The 24,707-nt window shown below is 43.5% G+C and overlaps 2 protein-coding genes across 5 annotated transcripts in view; both read left to right on the top strand.

Annotated features, from left to right (window-relative positions):
- The first annotated feature begins 297 nt into the window (after nucleotides 1-297).
- Pex19 (peroxisomal biogenesis factor 19) lies at nucleotides 298-18,109 on the top strand. 2 transcript variants are annotated; one of them, XM_028785718.1, is made up of 9 exons: nucleotides 298-386; nucleotides 1,927-2,036; nucleotides 2,486-2,651; nucleotides 3,223-3,308; nucleotides 3,731-3,892; nucleotides 6,118-6,294; nucleotides 6,946-6,990; nucleotides 14,418-14,475; nucleotides 17,625-18,109. In XM_028785718.1, exons 1-9 carry the CDS (start codon nucleotides 317-319, stop codon nucleotides 17,669-17,671), a joined length of 921 nt encoding a protein of 306 aa, XP_028641551.1. In that variant the 5' UTR covers nucleotides 298-316; the 3' UTR covers nucleotides 17,672-18,109. The 2 variants fall into 2 exon arrangements, with proteins under 2 accessions (XP_028641551.1, XP_028641552.1); XM_028785719.1 differs by lacking the exons at nucleotides 14,418-14,475; nucleotides 17,625-18,109 and adding an exon at nucleotides 7,132-9,522 and having other exon boundaries at nucleotides 309-386.
- Nucleotides 18,110-19,376: 1,267 nt separating this feature from the next.
- The window catches only part of Dcaf8 (DDB1 and CUL4 associated factor 8), a 50,042-nt gene continuing 44,711 nt past the window's right edge, over nucleotides 19,377-24,707 (top strand). The window contains exons 1-2 of one of the 3 annotated variants that reach the window (XM_028785705.1): nucleotides 19,377-19,442; nucleotides 20,537-20,609. The gene's annotated coding sequence lies outside the window, so the exon portion shown is untranslated. The other 2 variants (XM_028785707.1, XM_028785706.1) reach the window with 2 other exon arrangements.

The raw sequence follows: 24,707 nt of genomic DNA, 5'->3' as shown, positions 1-24,707 counted from the left end.
GTGGAGACAGGGAAGGAAGACCCCGGTTTCTGGACCAGCTTGAGCATCTTATCTAGTTCAAGGCAAACTGCTGTGTCTGTATAGCTCCAGTGGTGGAGTGCTTGCTCAGTACGGGCAGGAACCTAGGTTTGAGTCTCAGCACTAAAAAAAAAAAACAAACAAACAAAAGAAAACCCAGTTTCCTGTCCCTTTAAAAATGGCGGTCCTGCACGGTAGAACGATATTATTGGCTGCACAAGTCATGGGGGCGGGGTTGAAGGCGGGGCATATGGTGGCACTAGTGGTTCCACCTCCTACGGCAAGTCGGAGGCAGAAGATGGCGGCTGCTGAGGAAGGTTGCGGTGTTGGGGTCGAAGCGGACCGGGAACTGGAGGAGCTACTGGAAAGTAAGAGCCCACGATGGGAAAGTCGAGAAGTATCAAGGGAGAGGACCCACCGTGGGGGTTAAATAAACTTGAGATTTCTGGGCGGGGCGGGAGAATCTCTCCAATGGTTGGCGGGGTACTCGTCTGAGTTCGACCCCGGCCCTCTTTATTAGCTGAATCTGGGTGTTCACCTTAGTCACTGATCTATCCAAACCGCACATCTCCCTGCGAAGGGGAAAACTAACTGTAATGAGATGTTTCACGATCCCCTTAAAACTTCTCTTGCTTTTGATTGTCGGATTGTTGTTCAGGCAAAGCTCTCACTTGGTGTCCCAGGCTGATCTGGAACTCGCTGCAGTCTTCCTGCCTCAGCCTCTGGGAGTACTGAGACCACCAGGATCGGCTTCAGTAGATTATTGAAACCAGCTCTCCTTTCCGTAGCAAGATTCACACAACAAAATAACCTTTGAGCCTCAAAGGTCCATATGTCCGTGGTAGTATCTTTCTTAACCTGAAATGCCTTTTTACCTCACAGTCTTTGAGGACTTTTACCAGACCCTTAGGTCTTTCATGCAAGTAATCGAAGAAGACTCCTTTTAAAATGAGTGTGGTTTTGAGAGACTGTCTCGAGTAGTCTAGGCTGACCGCACACTCACTAAGTACTGTAGGATGGCCTTGAACTTGTGGTTTTTCCGGCCCCTTCCTCCCCATTCTAGCATGGCACCACAATGCCTGACATCTTCTTGTATCCTTTGGAGAAACAAAGTGAGCCAGTCCCAGGGGAAAGGTTTCTTCATCCTGAAAAGATGGTGGACCTTCATTTCTTTCTTGGCCTTGCACTCCACTCTGGTTTCCTGCCCGAGTGAGGCCAGTGCCCTTTCCCTAGTCCTGGCAAGCAGAGTGGTGGTGACAACACAGGCTTTTCAGGGCAGAGGTGAACCTTTTAACTGTTGCTCAGTCACAATGATGAAGGCAGGTAGAAAATGAGCAGAGGTAGTGGAGTGCCCAGTGACTGGATTGGCTCAGGGTTACTGCATATGAGGCCAAGGAGGCTACGGGTGCTGCTGAGGGAGAACTAAATTAGAGCATAATTAAGAGTTAATACCTTCCTGTAGAATTATGCTAGTAGTCCGACCTGTGGAAAGCTGGGTGGTACATTCTGTGCTTTCTTACAAGAAGATATTAGCTAAGGCCTCAGTGAATTCAAAGGAGTAAGGCTTTCTCCCTCCTCTTCATGTTAGATGGAATGTGTGGGATTTTTTAAAGGGAATTTTATGGTTCGCATGTAGAGATTTCTCCGCACAGCTTTTATTTAATTCTTTCCTCCTAGTTCTGAGATGAACACTGATTCTGTGTAAAAGGGTTTTCTTCCCAGTTGGCCACAGTAAACTTGATAGTTCCCAAGGAAGGTGAGAAGCCTATTGACCAGTGGTCTGGGCAGGAGAGACACCAGGAAAAGAGAGAAATTCAGAAAGCCGGCACTTTATCATTATTTTCCTAACAGTTTGCTTGGAATCACATAGCTACCCCAACATACCCACCGTGTCTCTTGTCTCCGAAGGTGCTCTTGATGATTTCGAGAAAGCCAAACCTTCCCCAGCACCCCCTCCTACCATCTCGACCCCTGATGCTTCAGGGTCCCAGAAGAGATCGCCAGGAGATACTGCCAAAGTATAAATTCCACCCCCCGTAAGGGAGGGGGAGGATGGGCATACAGCTCAGAGCAGGGGTGGGGCAGGCTCCTATGGGCCAGAGGGGTGGCTGGAAGGGTGCTTTTGCTTCACACACTGCTGAGTGTTTTTCCAGGCCTCAGTTTCTATGAAATGAGGACCTGTAGTTTTCCAGAGGGATAAAGAGGAAGTGTCTTGAGTAAAAAGCAGATTTGTATGCTATTTCATATTATCTCTTCAGTGGCCAGAGTCTTTGCTTGCTGTCCTCCTCAGAAGAGGCAGATGGGATGCTCAGTGGAGGTGCTTGGGGGGGGGTGGGTGGGAGGAGACGTTTCATTTCCCAAAACTTACTCTCCGAGCTCCTGTAGGAAGGAAGACCCAGAGTGATGCTGTAGGAGGGAAGACCCAGGGTGATGCTGTAGGAGGGAAATTTTGTCTCTGTCCCCGCAGGATGCTCTCTTTGCCTCCCAAGAGAAATTTTTCCAGGAACTGTTCGATAGTGAGCTGGCTTCCCAAGCTACTGCGGAGTTTGAGAAGGCAATGAAGGAGCTGGCTGAGGAAGAGCCTCATCTGGTGGAGCAGTTCCAGAAGCTCTCAGAGGCGGCTGGGAGAGTGGGTGAGGAAACCCCAAACATAAAGTACTGGACAGAACTCTTAATTGCTTGAGAATACCAGGATTGTAAAATTGATAACAGTCATGATGTCACAGCCATGGAGTGGGGCAAGGCAAGAGAAAGAGGTATGGGAATCTTGCTTATTAAAAGAAAAAGGTAAGATATTTTGGAATGTAATAAAAAAAGATTATTTTAGCCAGGTGTAGTGGCGTATTCCTTCAATCCCGGCACTTGAGAAGCAGAGACCAACACGATCTACATGCTGAGTTTTAGAACAGCTAGAACTACAGAGTGAGATCCTGCCTCAAAAATAAATATGATTAAAAAAAATAAGAAATAAATATATGATTCTCCCAAACCAACCCTTTTAAAGGAGTGTTACTGTGGAGAATAACAACACATTCTCTATATAGATTTACAGCATGACCATGAAGGTAACTACAGAAGAGTGAAGGTTTTGAAGTGGTAGTAATTTGCTAGTAAATGCTTTATGTCCAGGCTGGTAACCAGACCAGTGTAGACAAGCTGACAGTTAAAATCCTAGGTAATCCTGGTTCTTTTCATCTCTCCTAGGCAGTGATGCAAGTTCTCAGCAAGAATTTACTTCTTGCCTAAAAGAGACACTAAGTGGGCTAGCCAAAAATGCCACCGACCTTCAGGTAAAGGGAAAGGAGTAAGGGTCCACTCGCAGATGTTTCCTGAGCATTCTCACAAAACAGATGCTCTGGGGGGCGGGGGGATGCTGGAGCGATGGCTCAGTGGTTAGGAGCACAGGCTGCTCTTCCAGAGAACTGGGTTTCAGTTCCCAGCACCCATATGACAGCTTACACCTGTCTATAACTCCAGTTCCAGGGCTTCGGACATTTTCACACAGATGTACATGCAGACAAAAAGAAAAAAAAATAACACAAATAAGATTAAACTTAAAAAAGTTTACTTTTAAAAAAAGCTGTATGGTATCTCCCCAAATCTAGTCCCCTTTGATTTTTGTTTCAGGCAAATTGATAGTTCTTTCCACCAGAAAGTGTGGTCAGCACCATGAAGGCGGTATGCCTGTTCACCTCTCTTTTGTCTTGTCTAGAACTCGGGCATGTCTGAAGAGGAGCTGACGAAAGCCATGGAAGGCCTGGGCATGGACGAAGGAGATGGGGAAGGGAACATCCTCCCCATCATGCAGAGTATCATGCAGAACCTCCTGTCTAAGGATGTGCTGTACCCATCCCTGAAGGAGATCACAGAAAAGGTTTGTGAATTTCCATTTCCGTCCTCTCTCTTCACTTCATTATATCAACTCGGGGGCCACTTTGCTCAGACTGTGCATAGTAAAAGGGTAATCTGAGTGGACAAGTACGACTTTTAAACATGCCTTCCTTGTTTGTTGCAGTTGTTATTGAGAGTGTTAGCCTACATTGGTGATCTGATCATAAGGCCACACTGGGAATGTCGAAGCTAAAAGAAATTTTCAGCTCTAGTTTTCTGTAAATTGTTCAAGACTTTGAGTTTGACTGATTCATTCTTTCTTATATTCTTAACTTTACTAATTTCTCCGGTAAGGACTTACAGGATTTTGTGGTGGTATTATGAACCATTTGAGAGTGGTTTAACCGCTGGTTCATGCTTGCAAGAGCTTGTAGTTTCACCAGAAAAATGAAGTAGAAAAATATAAGCTCTTCAGCGTCACAGAGCGTGTGACTGAGTAGCAAGACCAGGAGTCTGCAGACCATTGTACAGCCTCAGTCCAGCTATCAAGCTAAGAGTATTTTTTACATTATTTTTAAATTTTTATTACTATTTTTAAATTAGTAAACATTAGTAAATGTGCACGCACACACACACACAAGTTCAGGTCCCTATGGAGGCCACAGACATCAAACCACCTTTGAGCTGGAGTTACAGCTGGCAGTGAGCCATCTGATAAGGGTGTTGGGAATGGAACTTGAACTAATTCGGGTCTTCTGCAAGAGCAGTATGTACTCTTAACCACTCAAGCCACCTCCAGCCCTGGTTTTTATATTTTTAAGTTTAAGAACAACAGGGCTGCTGGGCAGTGGTGGCACACGCCTTTAATCCCAGCACTTGGGAGGCAGAGGCAGGTGGATTTCTGAGTTCAAGGCCAGCCTGGTCTACAGAGTGAGTTCCAGGACACCCAGGGCTACACAGAGAAACCCTGTCTCAAAAAACTAAAATAAACAAACAAACAAACAAATAAATAAATAGGGCTAGGGAGAGATGGTTCAGCAGTTAAGAACACTGGCTCCTCTTCCAGAGGACCTGGGTTCAATTCCAAGCACCCACATAACAGCAGCTCACAATGGTCCATGGCTCCAATTCTAGAGGATTTGGTGCCTTCTTCCATGTTCTGAGAGCACCTGACACACACGTGGCACACAGGCATATAGACAGACAAACTTTCATACAAATAGAGTTTTTTTAAATTACAAATAATGACAACAACAGAGAGGGGCTTGTTAAAGAACACTTGCTGTTCTTGCATAGGGTCTCCTGGATTCGGTTCCCCAGTTCTAGGGGATCTGACACCTCTCTTTCCAAGTACACCAGCTATGCACATGGTACAAATACATACAAGCAGGCAAAACACTAATGAATACAAAATAAAAGTAAATAAATCTTAAATATAACCACAGACCAACAGTGTTTAACAGAGACCATATGTGACCCTTGTCCTAGTTAGCTGCAGCTGTTAACTTTTCACAGCCCAGGGTCATCTGAGGGAACCTCAGTTGGGGGATTGCCCAGATTAGATTGGACTATGGCCATGTGTATGAAGAATTATCTTGATTGATGGTTGGTGTGGGAGGGCATAGCCCACCGTGGGTGGCACCAACCCTAGGCAGGTGGGCCTAGACTATATAAGAAAGCTAAAAACCAACCAAGTAAGCCAGTATGCAATATTCCTTCCTCTGTGGTGACTGAGTTCCTGCCCCTCAGTGATGGACTGTTACCTGGAAGTGTCAGATGAAATACAAACCCTTTCCTCTCCCTTTTTTTTGTTTTTTTTGTTTTGATGTTTTATCATAGCAACAGGAATGAAACTAGAACAACCCTCAGAGTCTAAGAGTTTGCTTTCTTGCTTTTCTTTCTTTCTTTTTTTTTTTTTTTTTTTTTTTGGTTTTTCGAGACAGGGTTTCTCTGTGTAGCCCTGGCTGTCCTGGAACTCACTCTGTAGACCAAGCTGGGCTCAAACTCAGAAATCCGCCTGCCTCTGCCTCCCAAGTGCTGGGATTAAAGGTATGCACCACCACTGCCTGGCTTACTTTCTTGCTTTTCACAGACATGTTTACTAATCTGCAGTTACCATATATACCAGTGTATGCAGATGATCTGTTGGAGTCAACAGTACTTTGTGCTTTTCATTATGAACTTGCTCGTTTAGCCTTTATTTCCTCTTGGTCCCCTTCCCTCTTGGTTTACTTCATTCTTTCTCACCCATCTTCTCTCTTTCTTTAGTATCCAGAATGGTTACAGAATCACCAGGAATCTATTCCTCCAGAACAGTTTGAAAAGTATCAGCAGCAGCACAGTGTCATGGGCAAAATCTGTGAGCAGTTTGAGACAGAGACACCCACAGACAGCGAGGCTACTCGCAGGGCTCGCTTTGAGGCGGTGCTGGATCTTATGCAGCAGGTAAGGCCTCCTTACCCTGCCTTCCCAGTGGTGCTGTCCCCGGGATACGTCTGCCGAGGGTGGAGGACGGAATAAAAGATGGGTAGCTGGTCTTCGCTACTTTGTGGGTTCTTCTTTTTTTCCACTCTTCACACCTCCTACCCCCCAGATTCACCCACTAACACTAGATAGAGAAACAAGGATATAGGGAAAAGAAATCCCTGACTCTAATTTCTTTTCTATTGTGTCTTCTTTGATCATGGCTGCTAACCTCCTTAAATGACTAACAACCCCAACCCCTCTTGGGGCCCTTGAATTTATGCACCCTCAGAAAAGTTCCTGGAATTCCAAAACTCACACAACCACAAAACTATCTGCAGCTGGCAAAACCATGCTTCTGCTGGAGTACGCAGCAAGTCCTGGCCAGCTGCTGCTGTCAGTCTGACGAGGCCCCACATCCCACACCTGGGATTAAAGTGAAAGCACATTCTTAAAATATTTGTGTGTGTTTTTTTAAACAAAAATTCCAGAATTCTCAAAAATGTCACTACAAATACTGCATACCATGGTCAGAAGAAATCAGTTCACACTAATCCAGTTGCTTTTGTGTTTTCTGTGATTTTTTCTTTTTTTTTTTTTAATCTCTTTTTTTTTTTTTTTTTTATTTTCTAGTTACAGGACTTGGGCCATCCACCAAAAGAACTGGCTGGGGAGATGGTGAGTATGTCTTCTATATTCTAACCCAGTTCCCAGTTTGCAGTCCATATAGGGTGATCATTGTGGCTGCTAAGGATGGACCTTCAGAAGCTCTGACCTGAAATATGAGTGATTTTCTCAGTCCCTTTGTCTCTTCTCCAGCCTCCTGGCCTCAACTTTGACCTGGATGCCCTCAATCTGTCAGGCCCACCAGGTGCTAATGGCGAACAGTGTTTGATCATGTGAAATACAACACAGTTTCCTCTCTGAGCCCCAGCCCTGGGAAACATCTGGAGTCAACAGAGTCACTGGGAACTGAGGCAGGAGTATCATCTGTGGGAGCTGGCTGCTCCACACTCTACATCCCATTCAAGACTGTGCCATACCAGCCGAGGATCTGTTCTGTGGGCCTTTTCTATAAGTTCTACCCCATCATGGTTTCTGCTGTTAGAAACAGGCCAGTTATCTGCCAGGTGATGGAAGGCATCCTTTGTGGGCATTTCGCTTCTTCCCACTTCCAAAATAATGTTACATATGGTGGTACTCACGTTCCCCTTGATTCCAGATGTTCGTGCCTTGTTTCTACTCCCTTCTTATGTCTGGGGAGAAGGAGCTAAGTCCTAAGACTCTGTGTTTCTATTAGGCAGGGCCTCTGGGAATGAGGAGAAACGTTCATTTCTGGGCTGGGACTGGAGGCTTGTCACCACATCTCCCTTGCCTTCCTTTGGAATTCACTGAAGAAAAAGGAATTTCACACTTAGCCAGGTTGAAAGCAAAGCCTTGGGCTTTTTCTGTCCCTAGGTGCTGCACCCTGTTTCCCCTTTCCTCCTGAGAACTTAAATTGCTACCCTGATTCTTTGTACAACTCCATGATTTAGAGGAACCCGTCTCTTAACCTTCCTTTGCCCCCTGACTGTCCTTACCTCCTCTCTTTTTAAAATCTTATTTATTCTGCCCCTTTAGCCAGTGCTGTGATGGATGAAGGCCAATCTTGTTTCCTTTCATCTAGTACCTGGACCATTCTAACTAGACCCTTCCCTTCCTCCCTGGCCAACACATACTTGTAGTGTCAGATCTGGTATATGAATGACCATTCTACCCAGATATGTTTTGGCTTATTTAAGACATCAGATTCCCTAGAATCCTTGGTTCAGGAAGGTGCTTGGGAAAGGGGTGTAGCCAGAATCTTTTTTCCTGCAAGCCCTATGGGGCAGTATCTAATAAATATTCTGAGCAAGTGTGTGGGCTATTTTTCATCCAGGTCTATTTCTAATCTTCCTTAGTTTCTATAAGCTGCAGAGTGAGAAGTGTTAGGAGATAGCTTTCTATAATGTTATGTTAGGCTCTCCCATGACCCAGCTACAGAGTGAGAAGTGTTAGGAGATAGCTCTCTATAATGTTATGTTAGGCTCTCCCATGACCCAGCCCTCCAGCTCAGGTTGCACTTCCTTTCAGCAAAAGAATACTGTCTTCATCTCCTTGGTACTTCAGTCTTAACTTTTCACATTATAGTTGATGTTAATGGTATATTGTTAATGTGTTTTCTAAATTACCTAACTTTGAATTGACCTGCCTTTTCACAGTGGGTCTAAGGACCATGGTTGCCATATATTTTATGGATATTCTTTTTAGGCCACCTAGCTATCTTGGTTTACTTGGAAAGTAACGTTTTAAATATATATATATTTTATTTATTCTTTGGAATTTTACACATGTATACAATGTATTCTGATCATATCCACCCCCCCACCCCCGGAAAAGAACTTTGGCAAGAACAAATTCACATTTATCATTTGAGTCACTTCGAGCTTGTAACACGTTTCCCCTGGGTTAAAACCACGTTTAAAGATGCCACATGTTGTATGGAAGGAAATGCACTTGAGACCTCAGGCTGGGAACTACCCAGCCAGCACAGCTCATCAAACAGAAGACTCAGGGTCTGAATGTGAGACTCCTCCAGACTCCTCCATGCTCCGAGAAAGGGAAAAAGTACCAGCTGATCTGTGATGATGAATGGGGCCTGAATTGCCAATAGTTTATTGATGCTCCTGAAAAATGCTTGACAAGGACAGGTGAAGAGGTAGGAGCAGGAATGACCTGCCCTTGGAACTGTGCTCAGTGCCATGCTGACTGTCCTTTACTCTCACTTCTGCTGGTGATGCTGTGGTCCACTGTGGCTTTATTATCAAGACTTTTTCTTTTTTTCATTTTCATTTTGCTTGGACATGAGCAAGTCGACCTGAATTGGGCTCTTTTCCTAAATACCACTTGAATTATTCTGGGACGTACAGCTGAATAAAACCTGGTGCCCTTGGGCAGTCCTCCCCAAGTTATGTGTGGTAAAGGACTAGAGGTTTTCTCTTTAAACATTTAGTCCCTCTGTATCACTATGTGGATCTGTTGCCCATGACAGGTACGTCATTGAGACTATATACAACATGTATGCAAATTTGAAAACACCTAAACTTACCTCCTCAAAACCCTGTTACAGGCTAAGCCCACTGTTCACATAATTGAATTTCACAGCAATATCAAAAAAGTTTTTAGACAGTATATTTCTGATTCCTAATGTCACAAGTTGGTACAGTGGTTAAAACCAAACGCCTTCATGGGATGCTGCTGCTCTGGACTTTCCTTAGTCTCCCCATAGGGCCTAGGCTAATGTATACTTAGGCACTTGGAATCCAGTGCCCATTTATGGTTATCTAGCACTTTTTCTAGCTTGTTTCTCTTTCTTGATAACTAAAAATAAATTGCATAGCTTAACTTTAGTGACATATTTAAGCTGTCCTCAAAGATTACAAGAGCTGCCCTTCCAAAAATCTGTGTTCTGGATAGATGGTTTCATGAAACAAGAATCAAATTCATACAAGATAGATAATGTTTTCAGTGACCCCAGGACATCTTCTCAAGGTCTCAGGCAAAAACTAGGCCATTGGTATGGCTTTGGGGACTTTGGGGAAAATGGCCCACATTTAAAAAAAAGAAATCTGACATAAAAATGTTCTAAGATTTATGTATGTATATGTATGTATCTGTATGTATATGTGTCTGTATGTGTGTGCTGGGCATCTGATTTCCTTGACTGGAGTTAAAGGTGGTTGTGAGCCACCAGAACTGAACTCTGGTTCTCTGAAAGAACAGATAGCTCCTAACCACTGAGCCTTCCTCCAGCCTGGTATCACATTAGTAGACATGGAGATAATACAGAAATGTACAAGAAGGACCCAGGAAGTGGATATGTAGTGTTTGCTGTATAACTGAAAAACTCACTGACCATATGCCTTTGGAAGGCCAAGGCAGTACTTAACTGTCAGAAGCAGATTGGTAGCTTTTGCACAGGGTAGCAGCTTGAGTGGAGATTGCTAATAGCACACAGGTACTCCTTGGAGCAGGACAGTTAGGCAGCCAAGATTTATAAATAGGGCCTTCAAAATTGAAGTCAAAGAAAAGTCATAAATTTTGCTCAGCATCTGAGTCACAAACAGTTCCAAGACTCACAAACTATCAATTCAAAGAGCCATTTATTACACTGGGGGGGGGGGGGGAACATTCAAAGAAGTTGAAATACGTTAGGATTTTCTAAAGCAAAAAACCCCCATAGAATGAACATATTACAACGGGGATTTATCAAGTGGCTTTATGGCATGGGATAAGTAGACCGCAGTGGCTGTTAACCTGATGATGAGTCTAAGAGCTAGGGAACTTGTTCGAGTGAGAAGTACAGATGCCTCAGCACCAATCTGGTGTTGAAGACCTACTTAGAAGGTTTCTGGGAGCCTTGGTCTTCAGTGCATGTTGGAACACTGAAGGAGCTGGGTTCTGATGGCAGAAACAATAATGAATGAGAAGACGTATCTACAAGAATCAAGACAGGCAGGTAATACTGCTAGTATGGAAGGTGCTTCTGACTCTGGGAAAGGCCTCTCTCAATTAGTCCTTTGGAGAAATGCCCTAGAGATCTTCCCACAAGTGTGTCTCTTGGTTGATTCCAGACGCAATAAGTTAATGCACTTGCTACTCTTGCAGAAGACCTTGAATACGGGCCCTAGCACACATAGGTAGAGTATGAAACTCCAGGTCCAGGGCATCTGATACCCTTTCCTGGCCTCTGGATATCACATACATAAGGTACACTTTCATTCAGATAGAGCACTCATAACACACACTAATCATCACACACAGATTGAAGGTCTGTGTTGACATTGATGTCCATAGATCCAAAGAACTACAGCAGTGTCTCCTTTTCAAACATTCCCCATTGTGGGAAATACAGGATGCATAGTCAGTGAAATGCTGGACCAAATCTGCTTTACAGTGGATCTACAGATTTCATCTTCTGATAATTTCCCCAATATCCAAATGTGTGTCTCTCTGTATGACCTACCAAGGAAGATGCCCGGCATTTAGTAGAAAGACCAAGTAGAAACTCCTAGAACTACACCTCCACCTCTGTCAAGATAATAATAATGCTATTTTGTGGGTGAAATGGCAAGGATTAGTTTACCCTTAAGGGGTATATCATATCCTCATTTAGTTTAATCTTTCTGGATTTTGTAAAAACTGACTGGTGGAATACCAGTCATGCTTGCAAGCTAAAGCAAGTAGTAGTTCCCAAAGCACTGCTCTGTCAGATGTTTTGTTTGTTGCAAAGAAAGCACAGCACCTGGTTTAGGTTATGTGATGGGTGCATAGGGGGTCAGCAAATTATAGCCTATAACTCAAGTGTGGTCAGTTGCCTGATTTTTTTTTTTGAAGTGTGCATATGTGTGAGAGAGAATGTGTGTGAGTGTGAGTGATGGGGAGAGGCCATGAACATGTGGAAGTCAAGAGGACAACTTTGTAGAGTCAGTTCTCTACTTCCACTTTATTAGTCAGTATCTACCCACTGAGTCCTCATGGGCCCAATTGCCTGGAATTTGTAAGGTTTACTGACATCCTTAGACATTAACCATTACACACTGGCTTTTTGAATGTTTTTTTGGCTACCTTGGCCAGGTAAAGTAGTGGTAGATAGTATGGCTGGCAAAATCTAAAATATTTAGGATTTAGTAACTGAAGTTTACAAACCTCTTCAGTGTGTATGCTCTCTCAGAGAGAGGTGGCAGTCTGTGTTCACAGTCTTAACCTTGAACATTCTCACTCTAGGCTATACTATACTACAAAGGGACGTGGACATTTTGAAGAATATCATAACTGTTGATTTTAGTAAGATTTTGCTAATTAGGTCTTAAGGATATGTCAGTCAAATGATGGGCTAGCAGTACAGCTACCTTTCCCTTCTCTGGTGAGACTGGATGTAGAGATACATCCTGCAAAAATTTTCAGGACCTGCCACATTGATGAACCTTTTAGAAGGAGATGATCTGAAGCATACGGAAGCATGCTTTCTTCCGTTAACGTGAACGGCCAGTTATGGTAAGCCTTCACACTTCCGGAGACAATATAGTCTGCATGTAAAGAACTCAGCGTTTTTTGTAGTAAGTTCTCTGGGGTGGGCATGAGACATGTGGCCTGAAAAATATAGTACTAGAGGTGTTCTTACAGAATCTGAACATCTATGATTTTGGAATGAGGAAGTGTCTTCAGGAAAGAAAGGTACCATTTGAATCGCATCTCGACATACTGTTGAGCTTCAGTACCTCACTAAGCTATTAGGTGACTGGGTATATCAATTCTCGGCACACAGGGCAGCCCTGTAGCTGGCCTTCGATACTTTGTGGATTTTCTTCTCCCCACTGGTTTCACCCCTTGCATCACTAGATAGAAGAGAGATAGAGAAAGGATAAGAGGGGAGAGAGAGAGATCCCTGAATCTAATTTCTTTCCTTTTGTTTCTTTGAGCATAATTACTAACAAACTGCAAACAACCCCATGAATGACCATCATCCTACCCTGCCTCTGGGGCCCTAGCATTTATACACCCCCTCTGAATAGTTGCCAGAATTCCAAATGTCACACAGCCAGAGAAACTATCTGCAGCTGGCGAAACCCATGTCTCTGCTACAGCATGAGGCAAATCATACTCAGCTGCTGCAGTCAGTCCAAAGCAGCCCCACAGCCCCACACATTACAATTAAAACACATTCTTATAATATTTTTGTATTTTTAAAGAAACCAAATTGTTTCTACACAGACCAAAGCCCAGGGACAGTTGGCCAGTACAAAATTAACTCAATGATATTCTTGTGGACTTTGTTTTGGCTTCTTTTGGTTTTGACTTACAATCTTAAGACTGTTTTGATTTTCCTTTTTGTGAGATTTGTGAGTTTGTTTTTGTTTTGTTTGTTTGTTTGTTGCTCTTTGTTTTAGTAGGGAAGGAATATAAAGTTGGGTGGGTAGGCAGGTGGGGAGGATCTGGGAGGAGTTGAGGGAAGGGAAAACATGATTAAGATATATTTTAAAATGTTAATAAAAAAATACCTTAGGGTATTTCCAGAAACCAATCCTGAGGATCTGGTGTAATCAATGGAGTCTTCACTTAATGTATTCATAATATGATGGTAAGTGTTAAGAGGTGACAAAAGGTTGGAGGAAGTAGGTCACTACCTACCTTTACAGCTATTTATCTACTTGGCTTCTTCCTGTATTGTCCTGTTTTGTTGCTTCTTGTTCACCAAGAAGCCAAGAACAGCCTCCACCCCACCTCCTTCTGTATTGCTCTGCCCAAGCCCATGGAGCCAAGAACCAATGGAGCAAATCCTCTGAAATCATAAGCCAAAATAATTCTTTCCTTAAAAAAAACAACTTCGGTAACTAACTGTAACCAAATCCCCATTTAACCAGCTGGTTATTGTCATACCAGCTAACTCATAAGGTTGGGTAAATAAGTATGGTCCATTTTATTAGGTTGATGCAAAAGAAATTGTGGTTTGGGGCTGTGAATTTTAAATCACAATAGGAACCATTACAACCAACATGTCTTCGCCAATAAGAAATAAGATTGTTTATTTCTATAGCATAAAACTCTGTGCTTTGGGATTTGACAAACAGAACTGAGTGTTTCTCCCCACAACTTCTGCACCTTTTCTCCCACATGTACCTCAGCAGAAGGAATGCCTGTGTATTTAATTAAGACAACCCAACACATCCTTGCTTTTTCCTTGTATTGGACACCATGTTCAGCCTGTTAGGGAGCTCACCTCTGTGCCAGCACTGCAAGCACCCCAGTGCAGCCACCTCTGTCACTTGCCCTGCAGTACAAGTTCTACAAGTCTTTTACAATCCCTTCCTAACTAACGAGTATGTCAGCTTCTGTTCTTCCTCCCTGAGGGCAGGTAAAGAAATCAGCTATAGTGAACGTCTTCAGTTATAAATCAAATCATTTTATTCAGGATCTTTTATGACTCCCTAGCACATACCTAGAAGAGAATCAGTTCTCTTCTTGGTCCATAAATTTGTAATCGATCTGAACCTCCTTTTCTTACACCATCTGGCTTCCTCTGTAAGCACAGTGGACCCTCAGGGTCTTTGCTGATCCTTCTGGATGGAACACACCTTTTCCCAGGTGAGTATGGCTCTCTTTCTCACTTGAAGTCCTTATTCAAAGGATAGCTCAGCAAAGGGGTCTCTCCAAACTCCTACGGGAAAAAGAGCACATCCACCCTGTAACCTGTAACCCTAGTAACCTACTTTACATTGTCTCCCTTCACAAATAGTTTTCATAACTCTAAATTCTTTTTTCTTTAAAGAATTGTGTATATGAGTATACACATGTACTCATGTACACGTTAGCTGTCTTCAGACACACCAGAAGAGGGCATCGGATCCCATCACAGATGGTTGTGAGCCACCATGTGGTTGCAAGAAATTGAACTCAGGACCTTTGGAAGAGCAGCCAGTGCTTTTAACCACTGAGCCATCTTCCCCAGCCCCTATATTATTTTCTATGTGTATCTCTTCCCCTGCACATCCAACCATGCCCTAAAAAGCTCTGTAAACAAAAGAATCTTGGTTTATTTACTGCTGTAGTACCACAGTCCAGGCTTCTCATGCAACGGGATACAATAAACAGTTGCTGACTGAATGAAAGGATGAGGTCGATGACAGGACGTTACTTGCCCATTACCCTTCTTCGAGGTGAAGATTACAAAGATGAAAAAGAGACAGTTCCTGCTCTCAGTAACTTACATTTTAATAGTATAGTTAGATTTAAAATATATAACTGAAGCCTAGATAGATGGGTTAATGGTTAAGTGCATTAGTTGCTCTTCCAGAGGACCAAGCAGTTCACAGTTGACTATAACTCGAGTTTGGGGGGATCTGATGCCCTCTCTGGCTTACATAGACACTGAACTCACACAAGTGCTATATGGACATACACTCTAGCAAACTGCTCATACAAACAAAATTAAATTAAATATATAATTATAGGTTAAGTGTTGTAGAGTAAAACGTTAGGAAGAAATGCTGCAGATTGAGTGCCGTGGTGTGTATCTGTATGTCAGCATTGGTGGCTAAGGCTGGAGGCTCACTTGAGCCCAACAGTTGGAGGCCTGCCCCCTCTTCTCCCCTCCCTGCCCCACCTCCCTTCTTGTTTGTTCTTTGAGACAGGGTCCTGTATAGCCCAGGGTGTTCTTGAACTACTGATTCTCATGCTTCCTCCTCTCAAGGGCTGGAATTACAGGTCTGGGCTACCACACTCAACCAGGGAGACCTCGTCTTGTAAGAATAAAAGCAAAGGCAGGTATGGTGGTGCATGCCTTTAATCTCAGTATGCTGGAGACAGAGGCAGGCAAGTAGATCTCCGTGATTTCAAGGCCAGCTGGAACTACACAGTGAGACCCTGCTTCATATAAATAATAATAAAAAGCAGAATCGGTATCCATAGATAATGATGTGTTATACCAAAGTACCACTTGTATAGAGGCCTGACTTAGGAGAGATGCAGAATAATAAACATTATAGCTGAGCATTCCAAGGTAAAACACTGAGCTGGAGCTAGAACGTAATGTGGTGTTCCTGATAGCAAGAAGGGGAATGAGGCTAGAGCAGATCCAGGCAGCATGGGAAGAGATAACATCAGAAATAAGATAGGAACCAGATAATATAGAACCTCGGGGGCTAATTTTGATTAAAAAAAAATTAACGTGTGGTGTTTTGCCTCCATATATGTCTGTGTGCCATTTGTGTGCCATGCTGACAAAGCCAGAAGAGGGCATCGGATCTCCTGGAACTGGAGTATGTTAGCTAGTATGTTGGGTGTTGGGACTTGACACAGAAGTCTCTGGAAGAGCAGTTAGTGCTCTTAACTGCTGAGCCATCAGTCCAGATAAATTTGATTTTCATTATGTGATGAGAAAGTAATGGATGTTTTGAGTGGGGGACTATGACCTGACTGACACTTTAAAAGACACTCTGCTGTCTTATGTTGAATTGCATCAGGGCACTAATGGAAACAGACAAACTAGCTGAATTAGTTACTCTTCAAATTGCTGGACAAATTCTGTGAGCGAAGCAATTTATTTCATCTTTTAGTTTGAGGGGACGATCACCTGATGGGAAAGCACAGAGCTGGAGTAAGAGGCTTGCTGGACACATTGTGTTCACAGTCAAGAAACAGTAATAAATACTGGTACTCAGTTCACTTTCTCTTTATTCAGACAAGACCCCCAGTTTATGGAGTGATGTCACCCCCAATTAGGTGGGTATTCCTACTTCAATTAGCCTAATCTAGGTAATCCCTCCCAGGCATGCCTAGAGGCTCCTCTCCTAACTAATTATAGATCTTGTCGAGTTAACAGTATTAATTACCACATACATGTCTACTTCAGCAAGTAGTCAACAAGAGACAGCTTGGAATAGAATGTATCTGGGGATGGAGCTCAGCTGATAGAGTGCTTGTCTAGTACCATGAAGCCCTTGATTTGATTTCTAACAATGAATCAAATCAGACATAGTGGCACATGCCCGGCCCTCAGCAGTTACAGAAGTGAATTTGAAGCTATTCTGAGTTACTATAGTTCCTATCTCAAAACAATAACTGGGAGGAGGGCAATGGTATTGGTAGGAGGTAGAGTTGACGAATCTGAACTTAGTGAAAAAGTGGCGCTGGGCGGTGGTGGCGCACGCCTTTAATCCCAGCACTTGGGAGGCAGAGGCAGGCAGATTTCTGAGTTTGAGGCCAGCCTGTTCTACAGAGTGAGTTCCTGGACAGCCAGAACTACACAGAGAAACCCTGTCTCAAAAAAAAAAAAAAAAAAAAGAAGAAGAAGAAAAAGAAAAAGTGGCTGAAGATGTAGAGGTACTTGTTTACCATGCCCCAAAGCCCTGTGGCTCAACCTTGAGCACTGCATAAACTGGGAATGGTGATACTCATTTGTAAAGCCGGCTCTGGAGGTAAAGGCAGGGTATAGACTGGGATGCAGGAGACTTTATCTAAAACAACATCTTCAACAACTCTTGATGTTCTGAGTCACACCAAAGAGAGACATTGCAGGATGAAATCTGGCCTTGCAGGCAGCAGGGAGAGCCAGCCTCTGCGGACTGAAAATTGAACAGCTGCCCAAAAGTATGTTTATTGATTGTTACTCAAAAGTTGTTCTTTGGTGGGGACAGGGTAAAACAAATTCCTTTATACTAAAGACCCTATACAGCGTTATGTTTCCTGAAGAAAAACATCCTGCAACTTTAGTCCTTACTGTGTACTGTTTGCAGTGCTGGATAATACAAGACAGTCCAGGTGCGCCAGGACTGTCTTGTGAACCAGAAGTCACTCAAAGGCTGTAAAGCCCTTCAGAAAACCCCCATAGATGAGAGAAAACACCTTAGTTTTCTACAAGGATTTCTTCAAGGTTAAATTACTTCCCGAAAACAACTTTTCATTCTGAAGTCTACCATAGATAGTGAAAAACAACTATTTTATTCTACTGTCTACCCTGAATATAATGATTCTACTAGATTTTTTTGCTACAAACACATAACGGTGTTCCAGCCTGCTAGCTAGGAGTAATCTGGAATCCTCGAATCCCGTTGCGGTTTCCCTTAGGTGTCAGCACAAAGCAATGTACAAAAGTCCCCCGAAACCACCAACCTGCAAAGTTACTTGGCATATCCATATTTTAGCTGCATTTTCACAACAGTTAAATTATGAATACACCTATATATCTATCAGCAGATGAATGGATAAAGAAAATGTGGAATATATGCATAATGGAATCATTCAGTTATGAAGAATGAAACAATATTCGCAGATTATAAGCAACCTAAGTCAGACTCAGAAAGACAAATAGGACATGTCCTCTCCCATATGCAGAATCTGGATTTAAATTTATGTGTACATATATCTATTACTTACACATACTTATTAATACTTAACAAAGAGGTAGGAAGGAGACTGAGAGGCAAGGATGAGATAATAAAGAGAGTTGAAGAGGAGGTAAGAAAAGAGAATGGAGTATAAGCTAGTCATGAAAGCTAATAGTAATAATTGGAGGAAGGTAACCAAGAAGGGGGAAATGAGTGGGAAGGGGACCAGGAAGAACCAGGTATGACACATATGTATGAAAATGCCACATGGAAACCTGTTTTGTTCCTGTGTGTATGGGGTGTGTGTGGTGGGGATGGGGGGGGGAGGACTTACTCTAGCCCAGAATTTACTATCCGTTGTTTTAGGTTGACCTCCAACTTGTGTATATCCTGCCTCAGCCTCCTGAGTGCTAGTTTGTACCCTGTTAGTTTGTATGCTAATTTTAAAAATTAAACTCTGCGGTGTTGAGCGCCTTTAATCCTAATCCCAGCACCTGGGAAGCAGAGGCAGGTGGGTGATCTCTATGAGATCTACAATTCCAGGACAGTAGAAAGACCCTGTTTCAAATGAATAAATAAATAAATTCTGTTTCTAAGCCGTCTCACTCCCACCCCCAGGTCTGGGGATCAAACTTTTCAAACTTTTAGACCCATAGGAAGCATTCCAATACTTGAACAACATCCCCAAACCTGAGTGGCTCTTTTAAACGGACAAATGGGTGCTGTCAGATGGAAGTGACCCTCGACAGAAGGCATCTTAAGAAGCCACTGAAGGAAATGCAGTCTTAAGCCTCAAAGGAGAAAGGGGTTTTGCTTTCTTTTTTTTTTTTTAAACAGAAAAAAAAATTGTGGCAAGAATTAGAACCTCAGGGCTGGAAGACACCTAGTAGTTTGCCTCCCAGTCCCTTTGGAATGAGGTTCATTTTCCGTCACAACGCTAAGGAGCCCCCAAATCGCATGCGTTTTGAATACCAGGAGACAAGCCATCACTCTCAAACTACGAAAACAACTTGACTCCTCCGCCCCGCGCACGCGCCCCTCGCTGCTTCGGTTGGCCTTAGGCTCCGCCCCTTGTGCGGCCACCAGGAGGGTTGGGAGCCCAGAGCTCGCGGGACCGCACTCGCTCAGTCTCCTCCAGCACAGCGTCGCAAATCCCGCCGGAAAGCGTGACGGCGCAGGCGCAGGCGCGGAGACCCGAGACGGTGGTGGTGGCTGCCGCTGGCCAGTGTAAGATGGCGGCGGCGTTGGTGGCGGCAGTGGACGGGGCGGCTGGGCCTGGAACAGTCGGAGCATCCGCTGGCAGAAGGATGACCCTAGATGGGAAGCGGGCTGCCGGGCCTCGCCAGCTCCCGTGCTTGTAACTGCCCCAGCCGGACGCCCTCCCCTTGACCTACCGGGTCCGTGTTTCGTCCGGCTCGGCCTGTTCCCCCTCTCCCTGGCCGCTTTCCCGCAGGACAGGCCCAATCCCTTTCCTAAAACTCCCAGACTTTAAGTCTTTATTCCCCTCACCCGAGTCAGTGCTGGGAGAACTACTTGTCCTTTGCCCAGGTCAGTCCCCGGGGTTGCCCCCTAGGGCCGCCTCCATGATTCACAGGGACTTCTTCTTCGTCCGGTGACCCATTTGTAAACTCTCATTTCTTCTCCCTTTTTAATTTGGGGACCTGGCCCTGTCTCCATCTCCTAGTCACTTCAGGGCCACAGCGAAATGTGCCCCCTTCCCCCATCCCAAGTTCTCAGGCCCAGCACCTCGTACGGAAGGCCGAGGTCCAAGAAACTGGCAGTCTGTTCTTGAATGCTTTGTGATCTAGTTCTCTTAGTGTACCTCCCCTTGTCCCAAAATCTTTTAGGACACCTTAGAACGGTCCCGCTTGGTCCTTATTAGTTGGAAAGCATCTGGTGGCTTGAATTTCTGACTCATGATTGTTGGTGTAGTCTGTAAACAAACCCGCGCTAGAGCTATCACATTCTCCCCCGGATTCTCCCCTCCCCCACCCCAACCCCACCCCCACCCCCGGTCTGTAGTTTCTTGAGACGGGTGGTTTGGTTTAGAGTTGAAAAGATGCAGGTTTTCCTCATAAGTGACTTTTTAGTGTTGGTGGAGCTGGGAGATAACTTGCCTGGCGTTTAAATCTTGTCTTAATCCTTTGTGTTTCCATTACGGGCATGGGTTTTGTTCAGTAGTCAGAATTGAATTAGGTAAGTTACTTTGGTTTTAAATAGTTCTGAGGAGACTAAAAAAAAAAATATTAAAGTATGGTCATAAATTTTTGGCTATGTTCAGAAGAGACACCTTTGCCATGTAAACTTTTAACTTTTCTCAGTTCTTCAGCGAACTTCCAGACCAGTTTTCTCAGGATCTTGGGCCAGACTTCGGTCGGCGATAAAATCAGCAAGGTGAGTGGCATTGAAAGTATTTAATTCCTCAATTCAAGACCCTTTCCCGATGTGTAAGTGCAAACCACTAAACTCAACAATTTTACTCTCGGCTCCAAAAGTTTGGATATTGTTCGTAGCTTCGTTCCAGTTTTGGCTAAATTACTTACAAATTTAGTTGGCTGTGTTTTGACCTGCTACCCTAAACTATTGCTGTGTCTTCAAATGGTTTAAGCCTCGAGTGAGCACTCTGCGTCTCTTTTTTTTTTTTTTTTTTTTTTGGTTTTTCGAAACAGGGTTTCTCTGTGTAGTTCTGGCTGTCCTGGAACTCACTCTGTAGACCAGGCTGGCCTCGAACTCAGAAATCCGCCTGCCTCTGCCTCCCAAGTGCTGGGATTAAAGGCGTGCGCCACCACTGCCCGGCTTTGCGTCTCTTTTTTTATTCCCTCTATTTCTTTGCATTGTGTTTTGTCTTTAAGTGGATCATGTCTTAGACTGTTAAACATTGAGAATTGGCTTGCCTGAATTCTGTTTAGCCTTTTGTCAAGTCAGATCTCTTCTCTCCGACCCAAAAGTTATCATCCATGCCATCTGGAGAGTAATTAACTACTCCTGAGTAAAAGCTAAGCGCGATGAGTGAGCCTCCACTTAGTTGATGTCTAAGTCCAGTTAATCTCAAGCACAACTTTTCAAAACATAGTGGGATTTCTTTCTTTCTTTTTTTTTTAAGTAGCTCATTTTGTCGGTAGCTTGCAGAATATTGGTTAGTAAAAGAATCATCATGTGCTTTCAGCAACAAAGAGGTAGTCAGAACACGGTTGTCAGTATGGTTTCTGCAAGGTTTGTAGCTTGCTGGTAGCAGAGGGTAGGACTGTGTTTGAGGCTGGCAAGACTTAGTAGAGAAGCCCTCTGGCTTTGCAAGGTAGGTTTAATCAATCTTTAGTACTTTGAGGATTTGTACTGAGAAAAGCTTGAGAGTTGACTATATTAAGTTTGGTGCCCAAAGTAGAAAATGCTCATTAGGAACTAAAGTTGAAACTTTAATGCAGATGCATATAAGAATAAAAATACAGCTTTTACATTCTAACTTAGTTTTATGTATGTGCTGTTTTACCTGCATGGCTCTCTATACAACACCTGCTCAACTAATGCTGGAGATCAGAAGAGGGTGCCAGAGCCCCTAGAACTGGAGGTGTAGGTAGCTGTGAGCTGCCATGTGGGTGCTGGGAATTGAATCTGGGTCCTCTGCAAGAACAGCCAATACTCTTAAACAGTGAACCTTCAGCCTTTTTATTTGATTTTTGAAACAGGAACTCACTTTATCCCAGCCTGGCCTGAAATTCACAATGTAGACCAGGCTGGTCTTGCAAACTTGTCTCACCTAGCCTCCCAAGTACTGGGTGTACAGGTGTGAGGAACCAATCATAGGTAATAAATAAAATGTGTTTGTTTTGCACCCATCTTCTAGGGTTTTTTGTTTTGTTTTTTAAAGAATTGGGGCCTAAGTTGATGGTAGTGGCTTACGCCTTTGATCCCAGCACTTGGAAACAGAGGCAGGTGGATCTCTGAGTTTGAGGCCAGCATTGTCTACAAAGTGAGTCCCAGGACAGCCAGAGCTGCATAGTGAGACCCTGTCTCAAAAAAACAAAAACTAGGGCCTAGTTTTCAGGTAAACGAAGCAAACTCTGTGCTACTGGGCCACAGCCCCTGTCCCTCAAATATCTGTAAGATTGTTGTGCTTGTGTCTGAGGGAATTTATGTATGTGAGGGTACTGCCTGTGGAGGCTAGAACAAAAGAAGGCACCAGATCCTTAGAGCTGTAGTTACAGTTGGGAACTGTCATGTGGGTTCAAGAACTTAAACTCAGGGCCTTTTTGAGAGCAGTAAGCACTTTGATTGCTGTTCCCTCAAATTCAGTTTTACTGTTCATATTCTTTGTTTGCTTTGCCTTTTAAACCTAATTTCTGAGCATAGGAATAGGAAGTGTTTACATATGTGTATTTCTAAATGCATTCTTTTTTTTTTTTTTTTGGTTTTTCAAGACAGGGTTTTTCTGTGTAGCCCTGGCTGCCCTGAAACTCACTCTGTAGACCAGGCTGGCCTCGAACTCAGAAATCCGCCTGCCTCTGCCTCCCAAGTGCTGGGATTAAAGGTGTGCACCACCACCGCCCGGCTCTAAATGCATTTTTAAAGTAAACATCAATTATTTCTTTGTTCGTTGGTGTCTTCCTCTTGGCATACCTTATCAGAGTATGTTCTCATCCCTTTCCCTTCTGCTACAGTGACCAGCGGTGCTGCAGCTACCCACTGTGTGCTTAACTTTCGCTTCCAAGAGAGACACATTTTTCCCTCAAGATTATGAGCTCTGTGGTGAGCCTCACCGACAGATTATTAAGGATGCGACAAGGAGATGTTTTGTTGTTTTTTAACGTGAATCAGGGCTAGGGGTACACACTCATCTCTTCTTCTCATGGCTATACCATCTTAAAACAGTTAGGTACAGAATTTTAAATCTTTTTGTCTTGCTTTGTTTTGTTTTTATATCTGTTTTGGAAAAGTTGAGGGTTCATAAAAGTTGAAAGTTTGACGACAGGACAGTATAAAGACAGTGTTATTCAGATCAATGAGGTGGGGGCTGACTAGCTTTTGTCACCATCATCCAGGGACTTTTCCTATTGTAATGTCAAGACTTTTGGCAGAAGTTATGAACTAGGCATTGTATTTTATGAGATCTGGTTTTTGTGTTTCATGTAGAGGATAGAGGAGAGAAGGAAATATGATGAAAGATTAACTTGACTGTTCCTTACTGCCTGTGTACTGGATAAGGGTACCCCACAACCACCCACTCCCCAGATCCGCAGGAAAGATTTCAGGTGGCAGCTTTGTATACATTGGATCATATTAGTCTGTGTATTACAGTTGTAAAATTCTTGTCTCTCTAAGGCTATGGCAGGGTTATAAATACTGCTAAAGAACAAGGAGGTTTTGTTTTGTTTTTCCTCTCCTTTTAATTAAGAGTGTCATGTAGCTCAAATTGCCTTCGAATTCAATATATAACTGAGGATGGCCTTGAACCTCTGGGTCTTCCTGTCTCTACCTTCATAATATCATAAGCCTGTACTGCCATCCTGGTTTTACTTATTTGAGACAGGGTCTCACACTAGCCAAGCCTCATCCTGAGCTCACTCTATAACTCAGACTGGGGAATTCACCCTGCTACTTCTGTCTTGAGTGCTAGGATTATAGGCACGGATGACCACGCCTGACTCTACGTTACTGGCCTTTAAAATCGAATGACTAGCTAAACTATGCTTTTAGTAGATTTACTACCGTACTGCTTTTGCTATATAAAAGTTACTATAACCATGTCCAGGAAACAGATTATAAGGCAGCAACAAGGATCCAAGTACTGGGCATTGTGGCACACACCTTTAATGCCAGCACTCTCGAGTCTGAGGCAGGCAGAGTTCGATTCCAGCCTGGTCTACAAAGTGAGTTCTAGGACAGTTAGAGCTATGAAGAGGGACCTTGTCTGAAAAAGGATACAAGCTGAATTTTTTATTATATAACATTAGTGTTAGAGTTGTGTTTAAATTTATTTGTTTATTTAAGGGGTTGGCTTTTCAGTCTTTGAGATTGAATCTGTCTTTTTTTTTTTTTTTTTAAGTAGATTATCAGTAAGCAGAGATAATCTGTTATCCACTCTTTCCATTTAGAACTCAGGTCCCCGAGTGAATGAGATCAGTAGCTTGAATGTCTGTCTCATGACCATTCGTGTAGTAAGCCTCTGCTGTTTGGAGTTTGGATTTTTTTTTTTCCTTGACAACCATGGAGTAAAAATATTAACTGGTAAAGTATAAAATTAAACAATTCGTAAGTTTTAAATTGTGTGCTATTCTGAGCAGAAAGATGGAATCTACCCCAGCCTTTCTTTTTGGGTACTATGTCTTAGCTGTGCTCAGTAGCCATCTCTTAGTCACTTTACCTGCTGTCAGAGCACCTGTGCTACGTTAGCGTGCATGGTGAGTAGATGGCACTGAGTGCAAGGATAGAGATGCCAGCAACTCAGGTGACAAGAGCCTCCGTTAAGTGAAAAGACAAAAATTCTCAGTAAGGGAA

This window comes from Grammomys surdaster, unplaced genomic scaffold (assembly GCF_004785775.1).
Source record: "Grammomys surdaster isolate TR1022 unplaced genomic scaffold, NIH_TR_1.0 125341, whole genome shotgun sequence".
In the NCBI taxonomy this organism is placed as follows: domain Eukaryota; kingdom Metazoa; phylum Chordata; class Mammalia; order Rodentia; family Muridae; genus Grammomys; species Grammomys surdaster.
This window is presented reverse-complemented; position numbering and strand designations above follow the sequence as displayed.

Excerpts from the sequence above, each read along its gene's own strand:
- Pex19 (XM_028785718.1), top strand. The coding sequence starts at position 317 with ATGGCGGCTGCTGAGGAAGGTTGCGGTGTTGGGGTCGAAGCGGACCGG. Across the intron at positions 3,893-6,117 it reads TGAAGGAGATCACAGAAAAG|TATCCAGAATGGTTACAGAA; the intron begins GTTTGTGAATTT and ends CTCTTTCTTTAG. Across the intron at positions 6,295-6,945 it reads TGCTGGATCTTATGCAGCAG|TTACAGGACTTGGGCCATCC; the intron begins GTAAGGCCTCCT and ends TTTATTTTCTAG.